Source organism: Schistocerca americana, chromosome X (genome assembly GCF_021461395.2).
Source record: "Schistocerca americana isolate TAMUIC-IGC-003095 chromosome X, iqSchAmer2.1, whole genome shotgun sequence".
NCBI lineage: Eukaryota > Metazoa > Arthropoda > Insecta > Orthoptera > Acrididae > Schistocerca > Schistocerca americana.
This window is the reverse complement of record NC_060130.1, coordinates 848,202,958-848,222,957: the sequence shown is the minus strand read 5'-3', so window position 1 is coordinate 848,222,957 and position 20,000 is coordinate 848,202,958. Positions and strand designations below refer to the sequence as shown.

Sequence of the window (20,000 nt, the reverse complement as noted above, 5' to 3'; positions counted from 1 at the left end):
CTTTCGTCTTCGGCGCTGGTCGGAAGACGGTATTTATGTTTGATTTTCTCAGTAGCCTCCCGATTTTGGCTGACAGGGGCCCCAAATATAGCAGAAAGGCGAGTCTCTTGTTATCTTGTTCTTTCCGAAATTTGTCCGCCGGTCCCCTCTTGAAGGCCCTACCAATCTGTGTTTCACTGTACCCATTTTTACGAAATACCTCTTTTAGGTGGTGTGATTCATCTGAGAGGCTTTCTTTGTCACAAATGACATGTGCCCTACGTACCAAGGTGGTCAGTACTGACTGGCATTGCGCCAGATGGTGGCAGCTGGTTGCATGGAGATACAGGTCTACGTGAGTCTTCTTTCTATACACTGAATGGCCCATCGTGCCTTCCGCCTTCTTCCTAAGCAGTATATACAAGAATGGAATACACTGTTCTCCTCTACTTCCATCGTGAAGGTGATATTCTCATGTATGCTGTTTAAGTGGTCCATAAACCCTCCACTGCCTGACTGTTATGCTGCCAAATCTTGAAAGTATTGTCGACATAGCGGAAGATGTGCTTGGGTTTACAGTGAGCAGTTTGTAGGGCCACCTCCTCAAAGTGATTTGGCAGCATGGCAGGCAGACAGTGGAGGAGTTTATGGCCCACCTAAACAGCATACATGAGAATATCACCTTCACGATGGAATTAGAGGAGAATGGCTGTATTCCTTTCCTGGACATACTGATTAGGAAGAAGGCGGATGGCCCGATGGGCCAGTCAGTGTATAGAAGGAGGACGCACACAGAACTGTACCTCCATGCAACCAGCTGCCAATTTGAAGACTATGCCTAGTAATTGTTACATGATCTGTTTTTCTGAAACCAAATATCATGAAGACACGTAAGCCAAATACACTCCTGGAAATTGAAATAAGAACACCGCGAATTCATTGTCCCAGGAAGGGGAAACTTTATTGACACATTCCTGGGGTCAGATACATTACATGATCACACTGACAGAACCACAGGCACATAGACACAGGCAACAGAGCATGCACAATGTCGGCACTAGTACAGTGTATATCCACCTTTCGCAGCAATGCAGGCTGCTATTCTCCCATGGAGACGATCGTAGAGATGCTGGATGTAGTCCTGTGGAGCGGCTTGCCATGCCATTTCCACCTGGCGCCTCAGTTGGACCAGCGTTCGTGCTGGATGTGCAGACCGCGTGAGACGACGCTTCATCCAGTCCCAAACATGCTCAATGGGGGACAGATCCGGCGATCTTGCTGGCCAGGGTAGTTGACGTACACCTTCTAGAGCACGTTGGGTGGCACGGGATACATGCGGACGTGCATTGTCCTGTTGGAACAGCAAGTTCCCTTGCCGGTCTAGGAATGGGAGAACGATGGGTTCGATGACGGTTTGGATGTACCGTGCACTATTCAGTGTCCCCTCGACGATCACCAGTGGTGTACGGCCAGTGTAGGAGATCGCTCCCCACACCATGATGCCGGGTGTTGGCCCTGTGTGCCTCGGTCGTAGGCAGTCCTGATTGTGGCGCTCACCTGCACGGCGCCAAACACGCATACGACCATCATTGGCACCAAGGCAGAAGCGACTCTCATCGCTGAAGACGACACGTCTCCATTCGTCCCTCCATTCACGCCTGTCGCGACACCACTGGAGGCGGGCTGCACGATGTTGGGGCGTGAGCGGAAGACGGCCTAACGGTGTGCGGGACCGTAGCCCAGCTTCATGGAGACGGTTGCGAATGGTCCTCGCCGATACCCCAGGAGCAACAGTGTCCCTAATTTGCTGGGAAGTGGCGGTGCGGTCCCCTACGGCACTGCGTAGGATCCTACGGTCTTGGCGTGCATCCGTGCGTCGCTGCGGTCCGGTCCCAGGTCGACGGGCACGTGCACCTTCCGCCGACCACTGGCGACAACATCGATGTACTGTGGAGACCTCACGCCCCACGTGTTGAGCAATTCGGCGGTATGTCCACCCGGCCTCCCGCATGCCCACTATACGCCCTCGCTCAAAGTCCGTCAACTGCACATACGGTTCACGTCCACGCTGTCGCGGCATGCTACCAGTGTTAAAGACTGCGATGGAGCTCCGTATGCCACGGCAAACTGGCTGACACTGACGGCGGCGGTGCACAAATGCTGCGCAGCTAGCGCCATTCGACGGCCAACACCGCGGTTCCTGGTGTGTCCGCTGTGTCGTGCGTGTGATCATTGCTTGTACAGCCCTCTCGCTGTGTCCGGAGCAAGTATGGTGGGTCTGACACACCGGTGTCAATGTGTTCTTTTTTCCATTTCCAGGAGTGTAGTTTAAGAGCCTTGAGCAACTTCACTACTAAGGACATTACTACGTGCTTGATGCTTTTACACTTAGCTGTAAGTGACAATTTTACAGGGAGAGACATTGTTTTTTGTTGGTATTGTACAAACTATTCCAGAACCTTAGGAACAATGGTGACACGAGTTGCTGACATGTGTCCTCTGACACAGCAGCTCCACAGTCCAGCTGGAACTCTGCTAACTGGCTGGAAATTGTAAGACTCAATGTTATCTTCTGCAGTGCAGGCAGAACTGCCTGGTCAGCTCCCCCGTCTCTGTAAAACAGCATGCTGTCATTGGTCCATGTTGATACAGGATCCCACGAGCAGCTTGTTGACACACAGCTGCCAGGTGCCACACAGTGCATCGTGCAAGCAACAGCTTCGTGAATGATGTCTGCCATAGTTGGGGCTTGACTGGCATTTCATTGGCTTATGTGATGAATATTTCAATATAAGGTTACTCAACACTGAAGGGAAATCACTAAGATCAACTGTGAGCTCAGTTGTGACTTTTGGGTATAAAAAGAAGATGAATCACAATCGTCAGCTGACTGTTGCTTGTGACAGTGACTGACTATTTTTTGACACTTGAATTTCATTAGTGAAAGTATGCCGAGTGTCAGAAGCAACCTCAAAAGCTTTAGCAATCTTTAAAGACTTTACCAAAACTAGGCCTGAGTTGCCAATCAAGTGTGTGTGAGGTGTGCCTGATTGGAAGTATGAATGGTGCTTGGTGCTTGTTTCTCTGTTTCTCGTTTGCTGATGAAGGCTATGGCCACAAGCTTTGTGTAAGTGCCTTAATTGTGCCTGTCTGAAGATTAACGTGTCTTCTTTATAGTAAGTAGCAATGTCTTTTCTGACACTGTTGACATTTCTATGTGGAGTTTCCATCATTTGATTTCACTAAAACTAGGATCAGATGTGACAAATGCTTTAGCTGTGACTTCCCTGTTGGAGGCTTGGTGCACAACAGCATCAATAGTCAATAATTTATTTATATTTCTGACAAGTGAAATTGCACTGACATGTGAGACCCTGCATTTCAGCAGCCTACACCGATTACTTTGTAGCCTACCTGCAACAGGTGTGTCTAATGATCATAGTATTTTCAGTTAACTGACCACACAGTTCATTGAAAGACAAATCAGTAGGGTTCATGAGTGGTCAATTTGTACAAATGACTGCTATAAGACCAGAGTAAGGCACTTTGTTGCTTACTGGAAATGCTACAAGCATGATAATGCAGACCAAAACATTGGAGGTATACCGTACAGCTTCCTGAAGCCTTGTCAAAGCAATCAACCAGTGGTGGGGGCATAGCCGTGACCGCTGACTGACATTGCTGCTGCTGAGATGAGAGCTGCAGTATAGCAGTATGCTGTTCTTGTTGCGGTTTTTGTTGTTCCTAGTGCTGTTGCTGTTGTTACTGTTGCTGCGAGAGCGGTAGTTATCAAGGCTCAAGAAACTTTGGGCCCACAGTACAGGCACTGGGTGCAAATGTGTTGGGGACTGCTCCTGCACAATAGGGTGAGTCCTTGTCAGCACTTTCCTGTTCATGTCTGGTGCGAAAGCATAAACCATACACGGAGCTAGAGTCACTGTAACCTGCACAGTGAATGTAAAGCAACAGCGAAACTGAGACAGTCTAGAAACTAAGCAGGGTCACTGCAGTCATAGCAGTATAAACATAGACTGAGTACTTCATACAGCAAAGCACACTAGAATACTGGCACAAGGCTGCCATAGCTCTGTACAGGTGGTGTGGCCAGCATGACTGCCAGTTCTGCCTGTTACAATCACAGGCGGCAGTTGTCATAGTGAGGTGCAGCATCTATGAATCACTATCACTACTAAAGTTACATTTTTAATTATTGCAACTTCAATCTGCATCATGTATCACTTCACAAGCACATTAATCAGTGGGACTGCAGAAGACAGAAGGAAATTTGTTGCTCAAGACAATAGGTTCTTTCTTCAAATAATCCTCTTTATCAGAGATGTGACCTTTATAAATCACGGAAAACTTAAATGTAGCAATTACACAGTACAGTCACATTAATGTGACCACCACCTACGTTTGATATCAATGTGCAATAACCACTCACAGATGGCAGGCGGAAGCACTAGCAGTAGATGGTATACAAAGCACATCGAGTGATGCAGAAAACAGTGCAGTCATTGTTGTAATATGGAAATGGAGTGAGTTATGTGTCGTCCAAAATGGCACATTCATTGGCCTTCAGATCAAGGGTGGTACCAAAATGCTACTATACAAAACTGGAGCCAAGGCAACTGTACTGCACCATGCACCATGGATGACAGGGTGAATGATGGCTGTGGAGACATGTATGGGCAAATAACGTTCAACTGTTGAGCAACTGACCACCGAGATAAACCAAGGGGCTACTGACAGTGTGTACTCAATGACCAGTCAGCGAATGTTGTTGCATATGGGCTTCCACAACAGGTACCCATGGTGACTGACATTCATCAGCAACCAAGGCTGTAATTTGCACGCCAATACCACAACTAGATGAGCAGTAAGTGGTGAAAGGTGGCCTTTTGAGATGAACAACATTTTATGCTCTACCAGATGTGAAACAACTGAAAAGCAAACATCCTTCAAAAATCGTCTCAAGTGTCCAGGATGGATGAGGGAGCATTATGGCCTGGGGAATATTTTTGTGGCATTCTCTGGTGATCTCATCATTCTGGAAGGCACAATAGATCAACTTAAGTATGCAGGTATCTTCAGGGGGGAGGGGGGGAGAGGGCGGCATGTCCACCCCTAGAGGCATTTTTTTTTTCCTCGGCACTATTGCATCTACCAGCAAGACAATCCAACACGTCAAACGGTTCACTGTGTATGTGTGCAGTTCAAAGAGCACCAGGATGAATTTACCGTACTCCCCTGGCCACCAAACTCATCAGATTTAAACTCGATAGAGAATCTGTGGGACTATATCAATCAGGCTGTTCGCACCATGGACCCTCAACCGAGAAACCTAGTGCAGCTGGCCACAGCATTGGAGTCAGCATGGCTCCACATCTCTGTTGGTACCTTCAGAACCTAGGCAGTGATCTGCACTGCAAAAGGTGGTTATTCAGGCTTACGCACACGCACGCACGCACGCATGCACACACACACACACACACAAACCCTTTCTCACAGAACTGCTACCAGATCTCTCAGAGAGGGTAACACTCAAAATACATAGATACATATGGTGCCAGCATAATATGTGTCATGACCACTACTCTCTCTTGTGAGCTAGGAAAATTCTGAGGCAACTCTTTCTTATCACTGAGAGGGACACAACATGTTATCAGTTCAAGAGCATATTTACCTGATTTGCACCACTAGACTTTTTCTTTAGCGTAAGCTAAAAGATGGGGTCTATGCACAAGTTCCAATGACCCAAGAGAATTTAAAATATCACACTGTTGCAGCATGTCCAATGACATCAGCGAATCTCTTCAGTCTGTCCAGAAGTCCTTACACCACAAACTGTAAATGTGCAATGCAGTGCATACTGAATACTTGATAACTTAAATAGAACTGTTTAGAAGTGTTTATGACCACCAACTTCCCTACTTTATTTTTGTAATTATTACTGATGTGATGTTACAATGTCAGTGTGTATCTTTAAGTTAAATTTGTATTTTAAGTTTTTGTTCATGGGACACTATTATTTAACAACCTTTTAATCTCAATTTCCTGTTTTACAAATCAATTCAGCTTGTGACCTTCACACAACTGTTGCTGTAGTTACCTGGTGAATCATCCAGATATTTTGCTTTCCAGGTTGTGTGTTGGTCCAATCCCATGCAACCTAGTGTGATTAGTGTTAGTTTTAAATTAAACTCTTCACTGCTATTCTGCATTTTTAATAGGACTCTTAGCAGCTTCTTTATCCCGTGAACAAAAACTTAATACAAATTTAATTTAAACATACACACTGACATTGTAAAATCACAACATCAGTAACAATTGCAAAAATAAAAGTTCTTAATATTGTAGTATTCTGAAACCACTTATCAGACTTTGGAGAGTGAAATGTGGTTGAATTTGCCTCTTAGATATTTACAATATTAGAGCGGAAATTACTGTAGTTCCATTTGAAAAATATAAGTTGATACCAGTCTGTATTTAGTTTTAATTTTGTTACCATCAAATATAAAATTAAATGTTAGGAAATCTTTGTTGAAGGTATTTGTCTGGAGTGTAGCCTTGCATGGAAGTGAACATGGACAACAAGCAATTAAGACGAGAAGAGGGGCTTTCAAAATGTGGTGCTACAGAAGAATGCTGATAGATTAGTGTGGAGAGCTGAAGCAAACCAGTCTTTGGACCGAAGACCACAACGATAACAACATGACAAGAGGCTATATAGTGTTCAGTGTGGACTTTCTTAAGATTCATATGGGTGAAAACAAAACTACAATATATTGACATGGTTCCATAAATACTTGAAGTGAACATCTTAGCTGAATCATCCTACACATTCACAATTATATTTACATATAATGTTAAAATATTCACACATATATTTATGTTAATGATAAATCCAGCTAAAATTTGTGTATTTTTTTTGGTTTTAAACCCAGAAACATGTAGAAGCAGTACAGTGTTGAACTAGATAGCTTTTACTGGACTAATATAGCATTTTCTGCCAATGTTACAAAGAATTCATTGAATTTGACGACTCATAATCCGTAGCCAGCATCTAAGAAAGTTAAAGTCTGCACAAGTAACCTGGACTCGCTTTATTATTACTCTGTGTATAATTACATGTGATGCTTCATCAACTTTCTTGTCTGATGAAAGGAAGAACACAGCACATAATGTCGATAATGATCTAATGTCATTTTGCATCCTTTGATGAGAAGTGTCAGTAGCTTTATCAATGATTAAGCACGCTATGTATAGGGTAGTCTGCAGCCACTGTCAAACATCTGTGAAGAGACTGGGAAATTTATATGCGAGTGTGCATGAAAAATGGTGAAAGAAGCCTTAAGGTGCCTCCTCAACATCTTTGATGAAATGCATCATATTGTTGCTTGAATATCTGTCACACTGAATCTTTTCCTAAGGTGCTCTAGTTGCGTAAATATGTAAAAAGGTTTGCCTTATGTTTAAAGAACAAAACCTTTCCTGTCAGTTGTATGATGTCATATCATGATGATTTAACACATTTGAGATACTGAAAGCGGATAAAGAAATTCCAACACCGGCAGTGTAAGATACTAGGTTCCCTTATTTCATGTGATCACATAGTAATATCCATGCCATGCAGTGTAGTATTCAAAGCTTCTTAGTTTTTATGTCACTTTACTCATTAATAACATGTCTTAAATGTAGTATGTAACTTTGAGGTAACTACGTACCTTATTTAAATCAAAGACAGCATGCATTTCTTCAATCTGTGGTTGCTCAATATTGTATATAAAGCCTCTGTCATTTCGGAAAAGTGTTCTGCATATGCTTGCAAATTCACCTTTATCAATAAGTCCATCCCTGAAATCAAGCACGAAATTAAGAACATAAATGACATCCTGCAAATGATCTTTTCAAAAGTCACAGGTTCTGTGGCTTTCAATAATGTGACAATGAACTTCACCTTCATAGCTCATTTTCTGTTACATTTTTGTACAGTGTACCATCACTTCTGTCACATTGTCTTTTCCAGTGCTATTGCCTATGATTGACAAAGTTGACCTTGCAAATGTTCTGAATTTCTGACATTTAATTTCTTCTCACTGAACATATAAACCACTGCTTGCTTACCTAGGGCCAATCTGTACCATGCAGCTGTACTACCGGCATTTTCCAAAGCATGTGCCATCTCCAGCAGCCAACCTATATCTCTATGTTACCCCACAGTGTCAACCATCTTTCTTGATTGCTCCAGCTCAATGTCTTCAACTTACACTAAATCCATTGCCAGACCTATTTCAATATTGTCTACTTTATCCTTTTTTCAGCTTCATGTTTTAATCTTACACTGAATGAAAGCCTAGTTTATTATCTGTTGTATTCCGCATTATTGTCATTTTTCAACTTTTATTACCAGGCAGTACATAATTTGTCTTTGACTTTTGGTGAAATTTGGATTTTGTTCTGCCTGAAAACTGCCTCAATTTCTGGGATGTTATAACAGCCTTCAGTAACTTTTTCCATTCTTTATTATTCACTCTGTCTATTTATGTGTTTGGATTTACATAATTATATTTCACACAACAAGAAATGTGGAAGAAGACACTTATAGCAAAGGATAGGAAACTAGATAAGCACCAGAAACTTACTACATAAAACAGAGGTGACATTCATTGATGTTGCACTAACATTTGGTGTGAAGTACTATTCACCAACACAGCAAATTATTTCACTCATTGCGCACATGTTCATGTACAGATCAAACTATTTCACAGAGATGGTTTACATTAAGTTGATTATCCAGTTCAAGGTCTTTTCTACATGTATAGTGAGTGCAACAGCACAATATCTACTTGAGCATGTAGACACCCTTCCCAGGCTGCAAGAGAATAATTAAAATAACGGCCTGCTACAGTCTGGAAATCGTCCTTTTTTCCATATTACGTTAAAAAGGCTGAACGGGATTTCTCCAGCACTCTCAGTGGGGTGCTTCAACATGCTGTACTTGAATTTTCATGATCCAATGCCATGTCAACAGCTGTGAACAATGCTGCCGCTCTTCAATATAGCCCTAATACTGCACCTCCTAATCTTCCGCATGAAATCCTCGTAATAGATTTCCCATAGCAGTGTTACTTGGGTTGAACTGTTGGAATTTTAACAAATGTTATCACAAATTATACAAAGCCAATATGCTCTTGCCTCCTGAAGGGCTACGAAGTCTCCATGATATAACCGCACTTGGACCTCTGCAGATCCTATAGTCAATTAGTGTGTGACATTCATTATTCCACCAGGGAGAGGGCGGTCTTCAGAGTTGTCCCACAGGCTTTGGCACGAATGCATCAGAACTATAGTGGATTTTGTTTGTAACATGATCCACTAATTCCTGGACATTGTCTCTATGTTTAAACACAGCCACCTAGCTGTCCAAAGTCCGTTCGCCTTGCTGAGTACCCATATAAGTGGCTTTCTTTCATTAAATATGGTAGTTGTATCCAAGATTGAGAAAACGTTCCTGGACTGCAGGTTACGATCTGCTTCCTACTGAAAAGTGTGTACGAGAACTGGGTAAAATAACAATACACTAATGGCAGAAAAAGATCTTGTCTGCTGAAGTGCATGCTCAGTCTCATGTTCAGGAAGCGCAAATTATTTAACAACAGGCCCATTACATCTCAACTGACAGCATGTGGTGATAGAGCACCACAAAACATTGTATACAGTAAAATTCCCACAAAAGAGAATTGTGTGAGGAGACTGTTGACAGCCTTGTTGTCCAGCACTTTGGCACTTCATTAGGAGGGGCAAGTATAGTGAGCATATAGTCAGACACGTGAATTACTGCAGCACTGCTTACAAGCTGCTGTGCAGTGGGAAAGCCAAGAATTGGCATTCATCACTCATAAATACTGCCACATCACTTTTGGCTCTCTCCACACTGAGGTTGTCCTTCCTGTGGAGGCTATAACCACTGAGCACAGGAGCATTTGTGTCTTTCAGATAAATCTTCTAGAAATAAACACATTGGCCTTGCCTGTGCCATGGGTTTTAGTTTATTCACACAAATCCTGAATTCACGGACATTCCACCATATTATGGGAATCATTTATTGGTGGGGTTTTCTCTACTTCTTTCCCCTTATCTTGTAGCAATCACTCTCAGTTTCATCTGCAAATGATTCCTATTCAGACTTGTCTGAAAGTACTACAAGTGTGATCAGAAGGCTTAGAACTCCTCGATTTCATTTGCTGGTCGTTAATTCTTCTTCTTCTTCTTCTTTTTTTTTCCCCAGTGAAAACATTGTTGGTGTTGAATGTCATGGAACACTTCTGATTGGAAGTTCTGCAGTTTTTGTTGCTACTCCTTCTTTTCATTTTGGCCACCTGAGGACCACTTTTAATTTGGGCCAGCTTCGATTCTTCTGGTTTTTATCCTCGTCCAATATTCTTTCAGTCCCATACTTCGTAACTTTCTTTGCTCTTCTGTCCATGACAATTTTGTTCTGGTCTAATCCCACCCTGGAAGTCACTCTATACCAAATCTGCGTTTCCCTCCCCAATTTACATTTCTTCTCCGAATCTAGCGTACTTTGTTTTTCTTCTCCACAGAAAACTGCAGTATTTGATATGTCAACCTTCCCTGGTCCATTCTATAGATGTGTTCAAAGAATGTGCTCCATCTTTCCCTAATGGGTGTCTGCGATTCTTTCTACCTGGGCACGCACTTCTTGGCTTGCTCATGTTCAATACTGACTGTCTCTTGTTCTTCGAGGCTTGGATATCCTCCTAAGGATGCTTTGCTCCTCAAATTCTAGGCTCTGGCATAATCCTGTTCTTACAAGGTTAAGATATTCTACTGCCTTTAAGGCCTCAGGGTGGATCACTGTCTGGCAATGTCTCAATTATGCATTGACCAAAATATTCTTCTTACTGTAAAAGTTCATAGTTTGTACACTAAATTGATTTTGTTTATTCGTACTCCCTTTGCTTCTTTCACTGTCAGACCTGTTCCTATTCATTCTCCTACGTATTTAAATCTCTCCACTTTTTGAGTTTTCACTTCTACTGGCATCTATCCAGGAGCTGCCTTGATGTTCATCATATACTGTCTCCTGAATAGAGATCTGTAGACCTGCTTTAACCACTTGTCTCCATAGTTACGCGATTTGATTAGTGGCCTCTTCTAATAATTCCAACAATATCATAACATCGCCTGCTAATGCCAGACAGTCTACCTGCATTCTTTTTTTCTTGCATCCCAGCTGTGTTCCACCCACTCCTTTAATTTCTTGTTGCTATTCCCTGATCACCACATCCAGAACACAGTTAAAGAGCAAAGGGAGAGTCAGTCTGCCTGTATGACTCAGGTTTTGATCTTTTAGGACTATGAAAACTTTTCTCTGAACTTAGTCTTGGATGTTATATTGCTTAAAGTCTATTTTATCAGTTCACTCAATTTTCCATCCCAATTCATCTTCTCCAAAATTTGGAACAGTGTCAGTCTATCAACTTCATTGTAGGCTTTCTTGAAGTCTACAAATATGAGCATTAAATTTATGCATATCTGTTTTTGATACATGATTAACAGTTTCAAGGTTTGTTTGGCATGATTTTCCCTTTCTGAAGCCTGCTTAGTACTCACCAATTGGTTGATTTAGTTGACTTTCCACTCTGTACAGTAACACTTGTAACAATATCTTAAAGCTCACTGGTATTAAAGATATTCCTCTTTAGTTCCCAGGCTCTTACATGTCCAATCTTTTGTGTATGGGATGTATAGTGCTGCCATCCACCCTTATGGAAACTACTTGTCCTCCCAAATTTTACTTGCAATATGTGTCAATTTGATGATCATATTCTCATTATAATACTGCAAGTGTTCTGAAATACCCCCATTGTCACTCTTTATTCTTCAAAATATTTACGTAGCTCCTAACATCTACAATTGGTGGCTCTGACTCAGGATCTGTTTTACTGATTACAGCTGAATGTCTCATATGGCACTTCACAGTTTAGGAGCTCTTCAAACTAGTTGGCAAGAACTGATTGTTTTACATGCTACCATATATTACCTTTTCTTTTTTGTTTTTAAAGCTGAGGTCAGAATGCTCATTTTTACTTAAGTTAGCCTTGAATGTTCTATAAAAGTTATGTGTATTGTTCTTTAGGAAGTTGTCTTCTATTTGATTTAAGTGTTCCTTCTCTATTTTCTTTTGTGATTCTTTAATTCTTGGAAGTTTTTGGCATTTTCTGAGAACACCAATTAACCCACACATCCACTGTAAAATCTTTGCTGGTTCTAAGTTTCTCTGGACGAAACTTCACGACAAGGGTAGTGTTTATAGTTTCTGAGCTTTTGGTAAAATTTTGACCTTTATTTTAAGAAGAAATGGATCTGAATCTATGTCTGTGTCCCTGAGGACTGACATTTTGAATTTCCTTTTCCACATGTCTTCAGATTGCCACATGATCCTGTTTTCTTGGTAGATGTTTAAATGCTGTTGTTTCATTATCAGAACAAAAACTCTGTTAGTCGTTTGCTGTTCTGATTAGTCCTGTTGTGGGCTGGTAAGTTCCCAATGATCTTCCGATTCTTTTTTTTCTTTCCCAAGTCGAGCATTAAAGTCTCCAAGATTTATGATGACATTCTTGGTTGAAATCTTGGACAGTGTCTCTTTCACATCTTCCCAAAAATTCTACTTTCTCTGGATCAGTTCTGTTACGCTTGTTTGAGACGGTGTGTGTGTGTGTTGACCAAAGTGCATGCCTTATTTGCTCCTCTAAAGGTAAGTGTGGAGAACTTATTATTCTTGGTGCTGAAGACAGCAATGATTCCCAGGATTTGTTTATATACTAAAACCTGTACTGCGGTGGAGTACATTCTTCATTATTCTCTTCCTCTGGCCTTCCCTTCAGAATCCGATATCCTTCTGATTTGAACACTGCTTCACATATGTATCTGGTCTCCTGTATCACTGTTATGATTTGCCTCTTGGTCAGGGAATCTGTAACATGTTTCAGGTTTGTGGCTTTGAGGAGGAATGAGTTGATGTTGAATGTAGCAAACTATGACACTTTCTTACTTTTTAATCTCTTTCATGTTGGTGTGAGCTCCTCAGGATACGTCATCTCACTGACGCTGTCTCTGACAATGATGGTTTGGTCACCACCTGGGATAATACTCCCTATGAGTGAATTTGCCATAATGCTGAAGTGAATGATCTTTGTTGGGCATCAATGCATAGGTTCTCATAGGATTACAACTCAGGTAGTTAGTGCACTGGTATCAGCTGTCGCCAACACTCCAATCGGCAAAGGAGGCTTACGGAGAGCTTGTACCATAACAACTGGACTATCTTACATTAAGTAGCTTCCTGTTTAAGTTAATAAAGAACCCTGTTAATATATGTGTGCAATTTGTGTTATACAAGAGGAACAAAAAACTGGCAACGAGGATGAGATTCAGTGCATATTTTGCTTGCTTCTCTTGTGTTTTAACTTGCAGGGGTGCTCGTTTCTATTTGCTAATGTGTTGTTGTGTTTTTGCATGCATTCCTGGAGGGGAGCTGCAAAACTAATCAAATTTCTCTTTTCAGAGGCTTTGTTTGCTTTTTGCTATAATGTATTTGTGTAAACCATGGCTACCCTGCCCCTTCCATCCCCTGCCCCCACGCCTCAGCCACAGCCGGCCAATGTGATGGATGTAACACAAGCTTTTCAGTCTCAGAGCAACAAATTGCTACCTTGCTGAGGATGGTACAACTACTGGCTGCAGAAGCTGCATCGGCCGCACAACAACAACTGACCAACTGACTAGCCCAACAAGTGCTGCCGACCAGCATACCACCATTCTGGCTATTTAAAGGCACCGAAGAGGAATGGCTCGAATACCTGACACAATTTCAAGCACATTGTGAAGTTCATCGAGTTCAAGATAGTGTAAAGCTACAACACTTTCTTTCGATTGTGGGTCTCCAGTGTTCAGGTTACTACAAAAACTATTTCCAATGACGTCTCCCAACGAACTCAGTTATGACCTAGTAATTGCTGCATTAAACAAGACTATGAACAGCAAGTCCAAGCAGCTGCAGCCAGATAACAGTTCTTTCACTTGCAGAAAAAGACGAAACAGATGTACTGTCAGCGGTACACCAAATTAATGGGCATGACTATGAAGTGTAAATTCAAGCACAGTTGTGGCAACTTTCACAGTGACTTAATGATTAAGGATGCAATAAAATTCAATGTCCCTGATAGTAGAATACGGGAACAGATCCTAAAGTACTCCGATCCATCACTTCCCCAAGTGTTACATATCTTATAGCAATATGATTCAGGTGCCATAGCGGCCAATAAGTTTGACCAGGCTCCAATTTGTCAGGTCGAGTCACCCCATGCTCGCGACCGTCCCTAGCAGCCACAACAATGAGCATGTACCCAGCCAAGTGAACAGCCACTTAAGACAGGTAAACAGGCCTGTGAATTTAGTGAAGTCTTGCCCTAGAAGCCTTGATCACCATAAAAGATGGGCTTGCCCATCACGTAACGCAACCTGTTATACGTATGGGAAAAAAGGCCATGTCCAAGCAGTTTGTTTGCAACGGCACAAAAACGCCAATTTTGCCTGCCCTCAGAAAAAACAGGCTCATACACATGCAGTGAATGTTGTGGTTTCCCAACCTACAACAGGTTCTGACAAAAGTAAGATTAAAGTGTGTCTTCTTCCTGCCCTAGTGTTGTGTAACAACATTCTAACAACCTATTTGTCTCACTACGAATTGCCAGCTGTTGTGTGAACTTTCAGTTAGACACAGGTGCCTCAGTAACTTTGCTAAATTGTGCCAAGTACGAACAGTTAGACTCACCACACCTTTCTAAATATCGCAAGCACCTCACTGCTTACAACGGTCAGGTAAATCCAGTACTTGGACAGTGTAGTTTTCCCACCACTTACAAATCTCACACTAGGACAGTGTTGATATCACAAGACAGTGAGAACATTTTCAGTTTAGATATCTTTGATTTCCATATCGGCTTTTGCACCAAAAGACAGTGTCGCTAGCTTGCTTAAAGAATTTCCTGAACTATTTTCAGAAGACATGGGAAAAGCTAATAACTTTGTAGTACACGTTACATTGAAAGACAATGCACAGCTGAAGGTTTACCGGGCCCACCCTATTCCGATTGCTTTAAGAGCCAAGTAGCCAGTGAATTGAAAGAATTGCAAGATAATTGCTCCCATTCAAGTTATTCAATGGGCAAGTCCTCTGGTTTTGTTGCCTAAGCTTTCTGGTCGCATTCTGTGTTGACTTCAAGTCTACAGTCAACCCACAGACAATTGTTGACACTTATCTATTACCTCAGCCTGAGGAGCTCATGGACGTTACTTTTCTAAGATAGATTTGCGGGATGACTACTTCAAACTTCCATTGGATGAAAAATCACAGAAAGTGTCTGTTCAAATATTTGTGTTTGCCCTCCAGCAGTGTTTCCGCACCTGCCATTTTCAATGTTACTTGGAACAGCTGACTGCAAAAATGCCATTGTGCTCAAACTACCTCGACGATATTGCTGCCTCCGGTCATACACCAGAGGAACATATTGCCAATTTGTGTAACCTTTTTGCTAGATGCAAAAAGTGTGACTCTTTTCAGACTTAACTACAGTACATAGGTTATATGATAAAACAGTGGGAGTGTGCACACCCTCCAGTCACGTTTGGTTGCAATCTGTGATCTGCCTGTTCCTCGCAATGTGTTTGAATTTCAGTCACTACTACACAAGATGACATAACACAATCAGTTCACACCGAATGCTGCTCAGATTGCAGCTCCATCGCATCGATTGCATCACAAAAAGGTACCTTGGTGTGGACTAAAGACTGTCAAGACACATTTCAGGAACTCAAAAATGCTTTGCTTCATGACTGATGTTCAGTACATTTTGATCCTGCCAAACTGGTATTCGATGCTTCTTCCTATGGTCAGCATAAGCTGTTGCCAGCACTCCGATCGGCAAAGAGGCTGTGAGAAGACAGACAGTATGCACCAGAGCAAGTGAGCCCATCAGGAGAGAGGCCAAAGACAAACTTGCAAGAAATGCTTTGCCAACGCCCTCTCTACCGCCAGTACTCAGATCAACACCGCAGACCGGAGGGCCCAGTCAGCCAATCAGTGAGTCAACGAGTCAAGTCATCTGTCACAGCCCAGTGGTAGTGGCAGTTGCTGTTAGCTCAGTCTCTAGCTCAGAGTCAATCAGTACCTAGTGACCAGAATAGTGTACATAGTGGGACTTATACTTCACCAGCAGTGAGGCCAACGTGGACCATTACGGAGAGCTAGTACCACAACACCTGGACTATTTTAAGTTAAGTAGCTTCCCGTTTAAGTTAATAAAGATGCTTAATATATGTGTGAAGTTGGTGTTATAGAAGAGGATAACGGCCACCAAACAGCAACCTCTCCTTGGTTTCCATGGTACAAGACTACAGTGAGAACGAGATGACACAAAAGTTAGCCTCACAGGTGCCACAAGATGTGATCTAGTAGTAGTAGTAGTAGTAGTAGTAGTAGTAGCAGCAGCAGCAGCTTTATTCATCTATAGATCTCTTTTTACAAGGATATAGGACATGTCAACATATTTACAAGTTTAAACAAATTTAAAATAAGCTAATTTGTATATACATATATTTACAGACTTCTAGTTAGAGACAATTATTAGATTTACTCCTGGTATCATTCATTCACGCGATCAGGCCCAGAGGACCGCGCGCCACCACAGTTAGAGCTCTCCATCTGTCTCTGTCTTCTACTATCTGTCTCCAGTTTTCCGTGACTCCCGGCTGCAACAGGTCTTCTCTCACTCCATCGATCCACCTCTTTCTAGGTCTTCCCACTGGTCTGCTGCCTGACGGGATCCAGTCCATTGTGATTTTGGTCCATCTTCTTGCCTCAATTCTAACAACATGTCCAGCCCATTGCAGTCTTTTGCTTCTCATCACTCCCAAGATGTTAGGCTCCTTGTACAGCTCTTCTAATTCAGTGTTATAGCGTCTTCTCCATTCTCCAGTAGTCTGATCTCTGACTAGTCCAAATATTTTCCTGAGGACTTTCCTTTCAAATGTTAGCGGTCGCTTAAGGTCTTGTTTTCGAGTGCTCCAGGTTTGAGAACCATAAAGTACTACTGGCATTATTAATGTCTTATACAACCTTAGCTTTAGTTGTTGCGAGACACTTCTACATTTTAATATAGGGCCTAGAGAGTGATAGTATCCGTTTCCCGCCTGCAGTCACGCTTTTATCTCTGCTTCAGTTGATGATCCAAGGTATTTGAACTCTTTCACATGTTTATACCTGGTGTTGTTCACAATTAAATCTTGAGAGTTCTGGATCTTTTCAGAGCTAATTTGTAGACCGATCCTAGCTGCCAATAACTCCAAGGTCTGGATACTTCTCTTCAGATCTTCTTGTGTGCATGCTAATAGTGCAATGTCGTCTGCATAGGCCAGATATGTAATGTGTTCATTACCAATTTGAATGCCCTTGATGTTTTCTTTGTTGAAATCCCGCATTACCTTCTCAAGTGCCAGGTTGAAGAGGACAGGTGATAGCCCATCTCCTTGGCGTAATCCTGTTACAACTTGGAAGCTTTCTGTCATTTGATTGCCTACCTTAACCTTAAGTTTTGTGTCATTTAGGCATAACTCTACCAGCTTGACCAACTTCTTTGGTATGCCAAACTCTGTCATAGTTCTAATAAGGCTAGGTCTATGTATACTGTCGTAAGCCTTCTTGAAGTCTACAAACAGGAGATGTATCTCTCGTCCGTATTCGTACATTTTTTCACAGACCTGTTTTAGGACAAAAATCTGGTCCGTGGTTGATCGCCCTGCCTGGAAACCTCCTTGGTATTCTCCAATTATGTCTGTTGCTATAGGTTTTATTCGTTCTAATAGGTAGTTGGAGAAGATCTTATAACAGGTGTTGAGTAGCGCTATGCCCCTGTAGTTGTCACATACGGATTTGTCTTTCTTTTTATATATGGGGCATATCACAGCTACCTTCCATTCCTCTGGTATTTCATGTTTTACCCAAATTTGCTCGATTAGCTTGTGGATTTTGAAACAGAGGATTGCGTCTCCAGCCTTGAGAAGTTCAGCAGGAATACCGTCCTCACCTGGACTTTTACCATTCTTAAGGTTTTTAATCTGGTTCCTTATCTCTTCAATGGTGGGTGGAGGATATTCTGGGTCTACTGTTACTGGTTCATCAAACTCAAGTAGTTCGGTTGGTTCATCAGAGTTTAGTAATTCTCTGAAGTATTCCATCCATCTTCTTCCAATTTTTTGATCTTCTGTTAACATTCTTCCATTGGCATCTTTTATGAATCTGTGTTGATGGTATGTCCCTCCTTTAAAACTTTTCACTTTTCTATAAAGTTCTTTATACCTATTTCCATGAAAGTCTTGTTCAGCTTCCTCCATGATACTTTTAACATATTTTCTCTTTGCTTTCCTCAATGTGGCTTGGGTCTGCCGTCGTGCTTCTTCAAACTTCGATTTTTCTTCTTCTTGCATATTGCTTTGTATCCACAGTAGTTTGGCCCATTGTCTCTCCCTGATAGCTCCTTCACACTCCTCATTGAACCACACTCTTTTTCCCCTAGTTCGCTTTGGGATTACTTCTTGGGCTGTTTCTTTACTGGTCTCTGCAATCGCCTTCCAGTTCTGATCTACCACAGTATCTCCTTCCTCTTCATTCAAAGCCTCAAAACGGTTTGTTAGTGCTATCTTGAAAGTTCTTCTTATATTATCTTCAGTCAGACTCTCATGGTCATATCGAGTGACTCTTTGCATTCTTTTGTGCTTCCTGGCTCTCCATATTGTTTTCATCCTTCCTCTGACAAGGAAGTGGTCTGATCCACATTCCGCACCTCTTGCCGTTCTAACATTTTGTATCCACTTCTTTATTCTCTTCTCTACAATTAGGTGGTCAATTTGGTTCACTGTTTTCCCATCTGGAGACACCCAGGTTCCTTTATATATTCTCTTCCTGTTGAAATCAGTACTACTTATAAACAAGCCTTTTGCAGTCGCAAAGCTAACCAGCCTAGTGCCGTTATCACTGCTCACATCATGTAAACTGTGCTTTCCGATGGTCCCCATGAAGGCTGCTTCTTTCCCTATTTTCGCATTAAAATCTCCAAGGATAATTTTGTAATGTTCACTTGGTACATTGTCTAAAACCGTTTCTAATTCCTCGTAGAAAATATCTTTTTTGATGTCATCGGTTTCTTCGGTTGGGGCATGACAATTTATATATGTGAGTTTGTGTTTTCCCGTGGCTGTGGTTGAGTGAGATTCTGGGGTTGATTGATTTAAAATCTATGAGAGTGGTACAGAGTGATTTCTTCACTGCAAAACCAGTTCCTAGTGAGTGGTTTGTTTCTGAGGCTCCATGGAATATAACATAGTTTTTCCATTTCTGTAGCTCCGGTTTCTGTACACCTTGTTTCTTGCAGGGCCAATAGATCAATTTGATACTTATCTGCCTCCCTTATTACACATTTTGCTGCCCCAGGTTGGTATAGGCTTCTGACATTCCAGGTCCCTAGTTGTATTTCCTTCCATAGTCCTTGTTCTTGCTTAGGTCGTTTTACAGGGATCAGTCCTATCCGAGGCTCTTCTGTGATGCTAGTACCAGTGATTATTTTTTCCAGGACGGGTTGGTAGCCCGTCGCCAACCCCCAACCTGGAGGACCAGGATTTTTCATTCGGGGTTTTCTCCCGTAGAAAGATTGGCTTCTCCACGCCTATACTCCTGGTATACAATACTTTTTTACAAATAACTTATTTAAATAATGTAATGCCACACTGTTCACTCATATTTCACTGTCAGTCACTGCACACACTATACACACACTGTTTCATAACACTTCACTCGCTACACACACACACACACACACACACACACACACACACTGGTGATCTCTGGGCATTTTCTGTACCACAAATTCCCATTTGCT

The 20,000-nt window shown here is 42.0% G+C and overlaps 1 protein-coding gene across 9 annotated transcripts in view; it reads right to left on the bottom strand.

The window, feature by feature from the left end:
• LOC124554896 (nicotinamidase) overlaps nucleotides 1–20,000 on the bottom strand; it is a 328,203-nt gene that overhangs the window by 157,503 nt on the left and 150,700 nt on the right. For all 9 annotated transcript variants that reach the window (XR_006968484.1, XR_006968485.1, XM_047128580.1 and 6 more), the window contains one exon: nucleotides 7,707–7,836. Coding sequence is in view for 7 of the 9 variants with exons in the window: in XM_047128580.1 (XP_046984536.1) it covers nucleotides 7,707–7,836 (130 nt within the window). In the remaining 2 variants the exon portion in view is untranslated. The remainder of the gene's footprint in view (nucleotides 1–7,706; nucleotides 7,837–20,000) is intronic.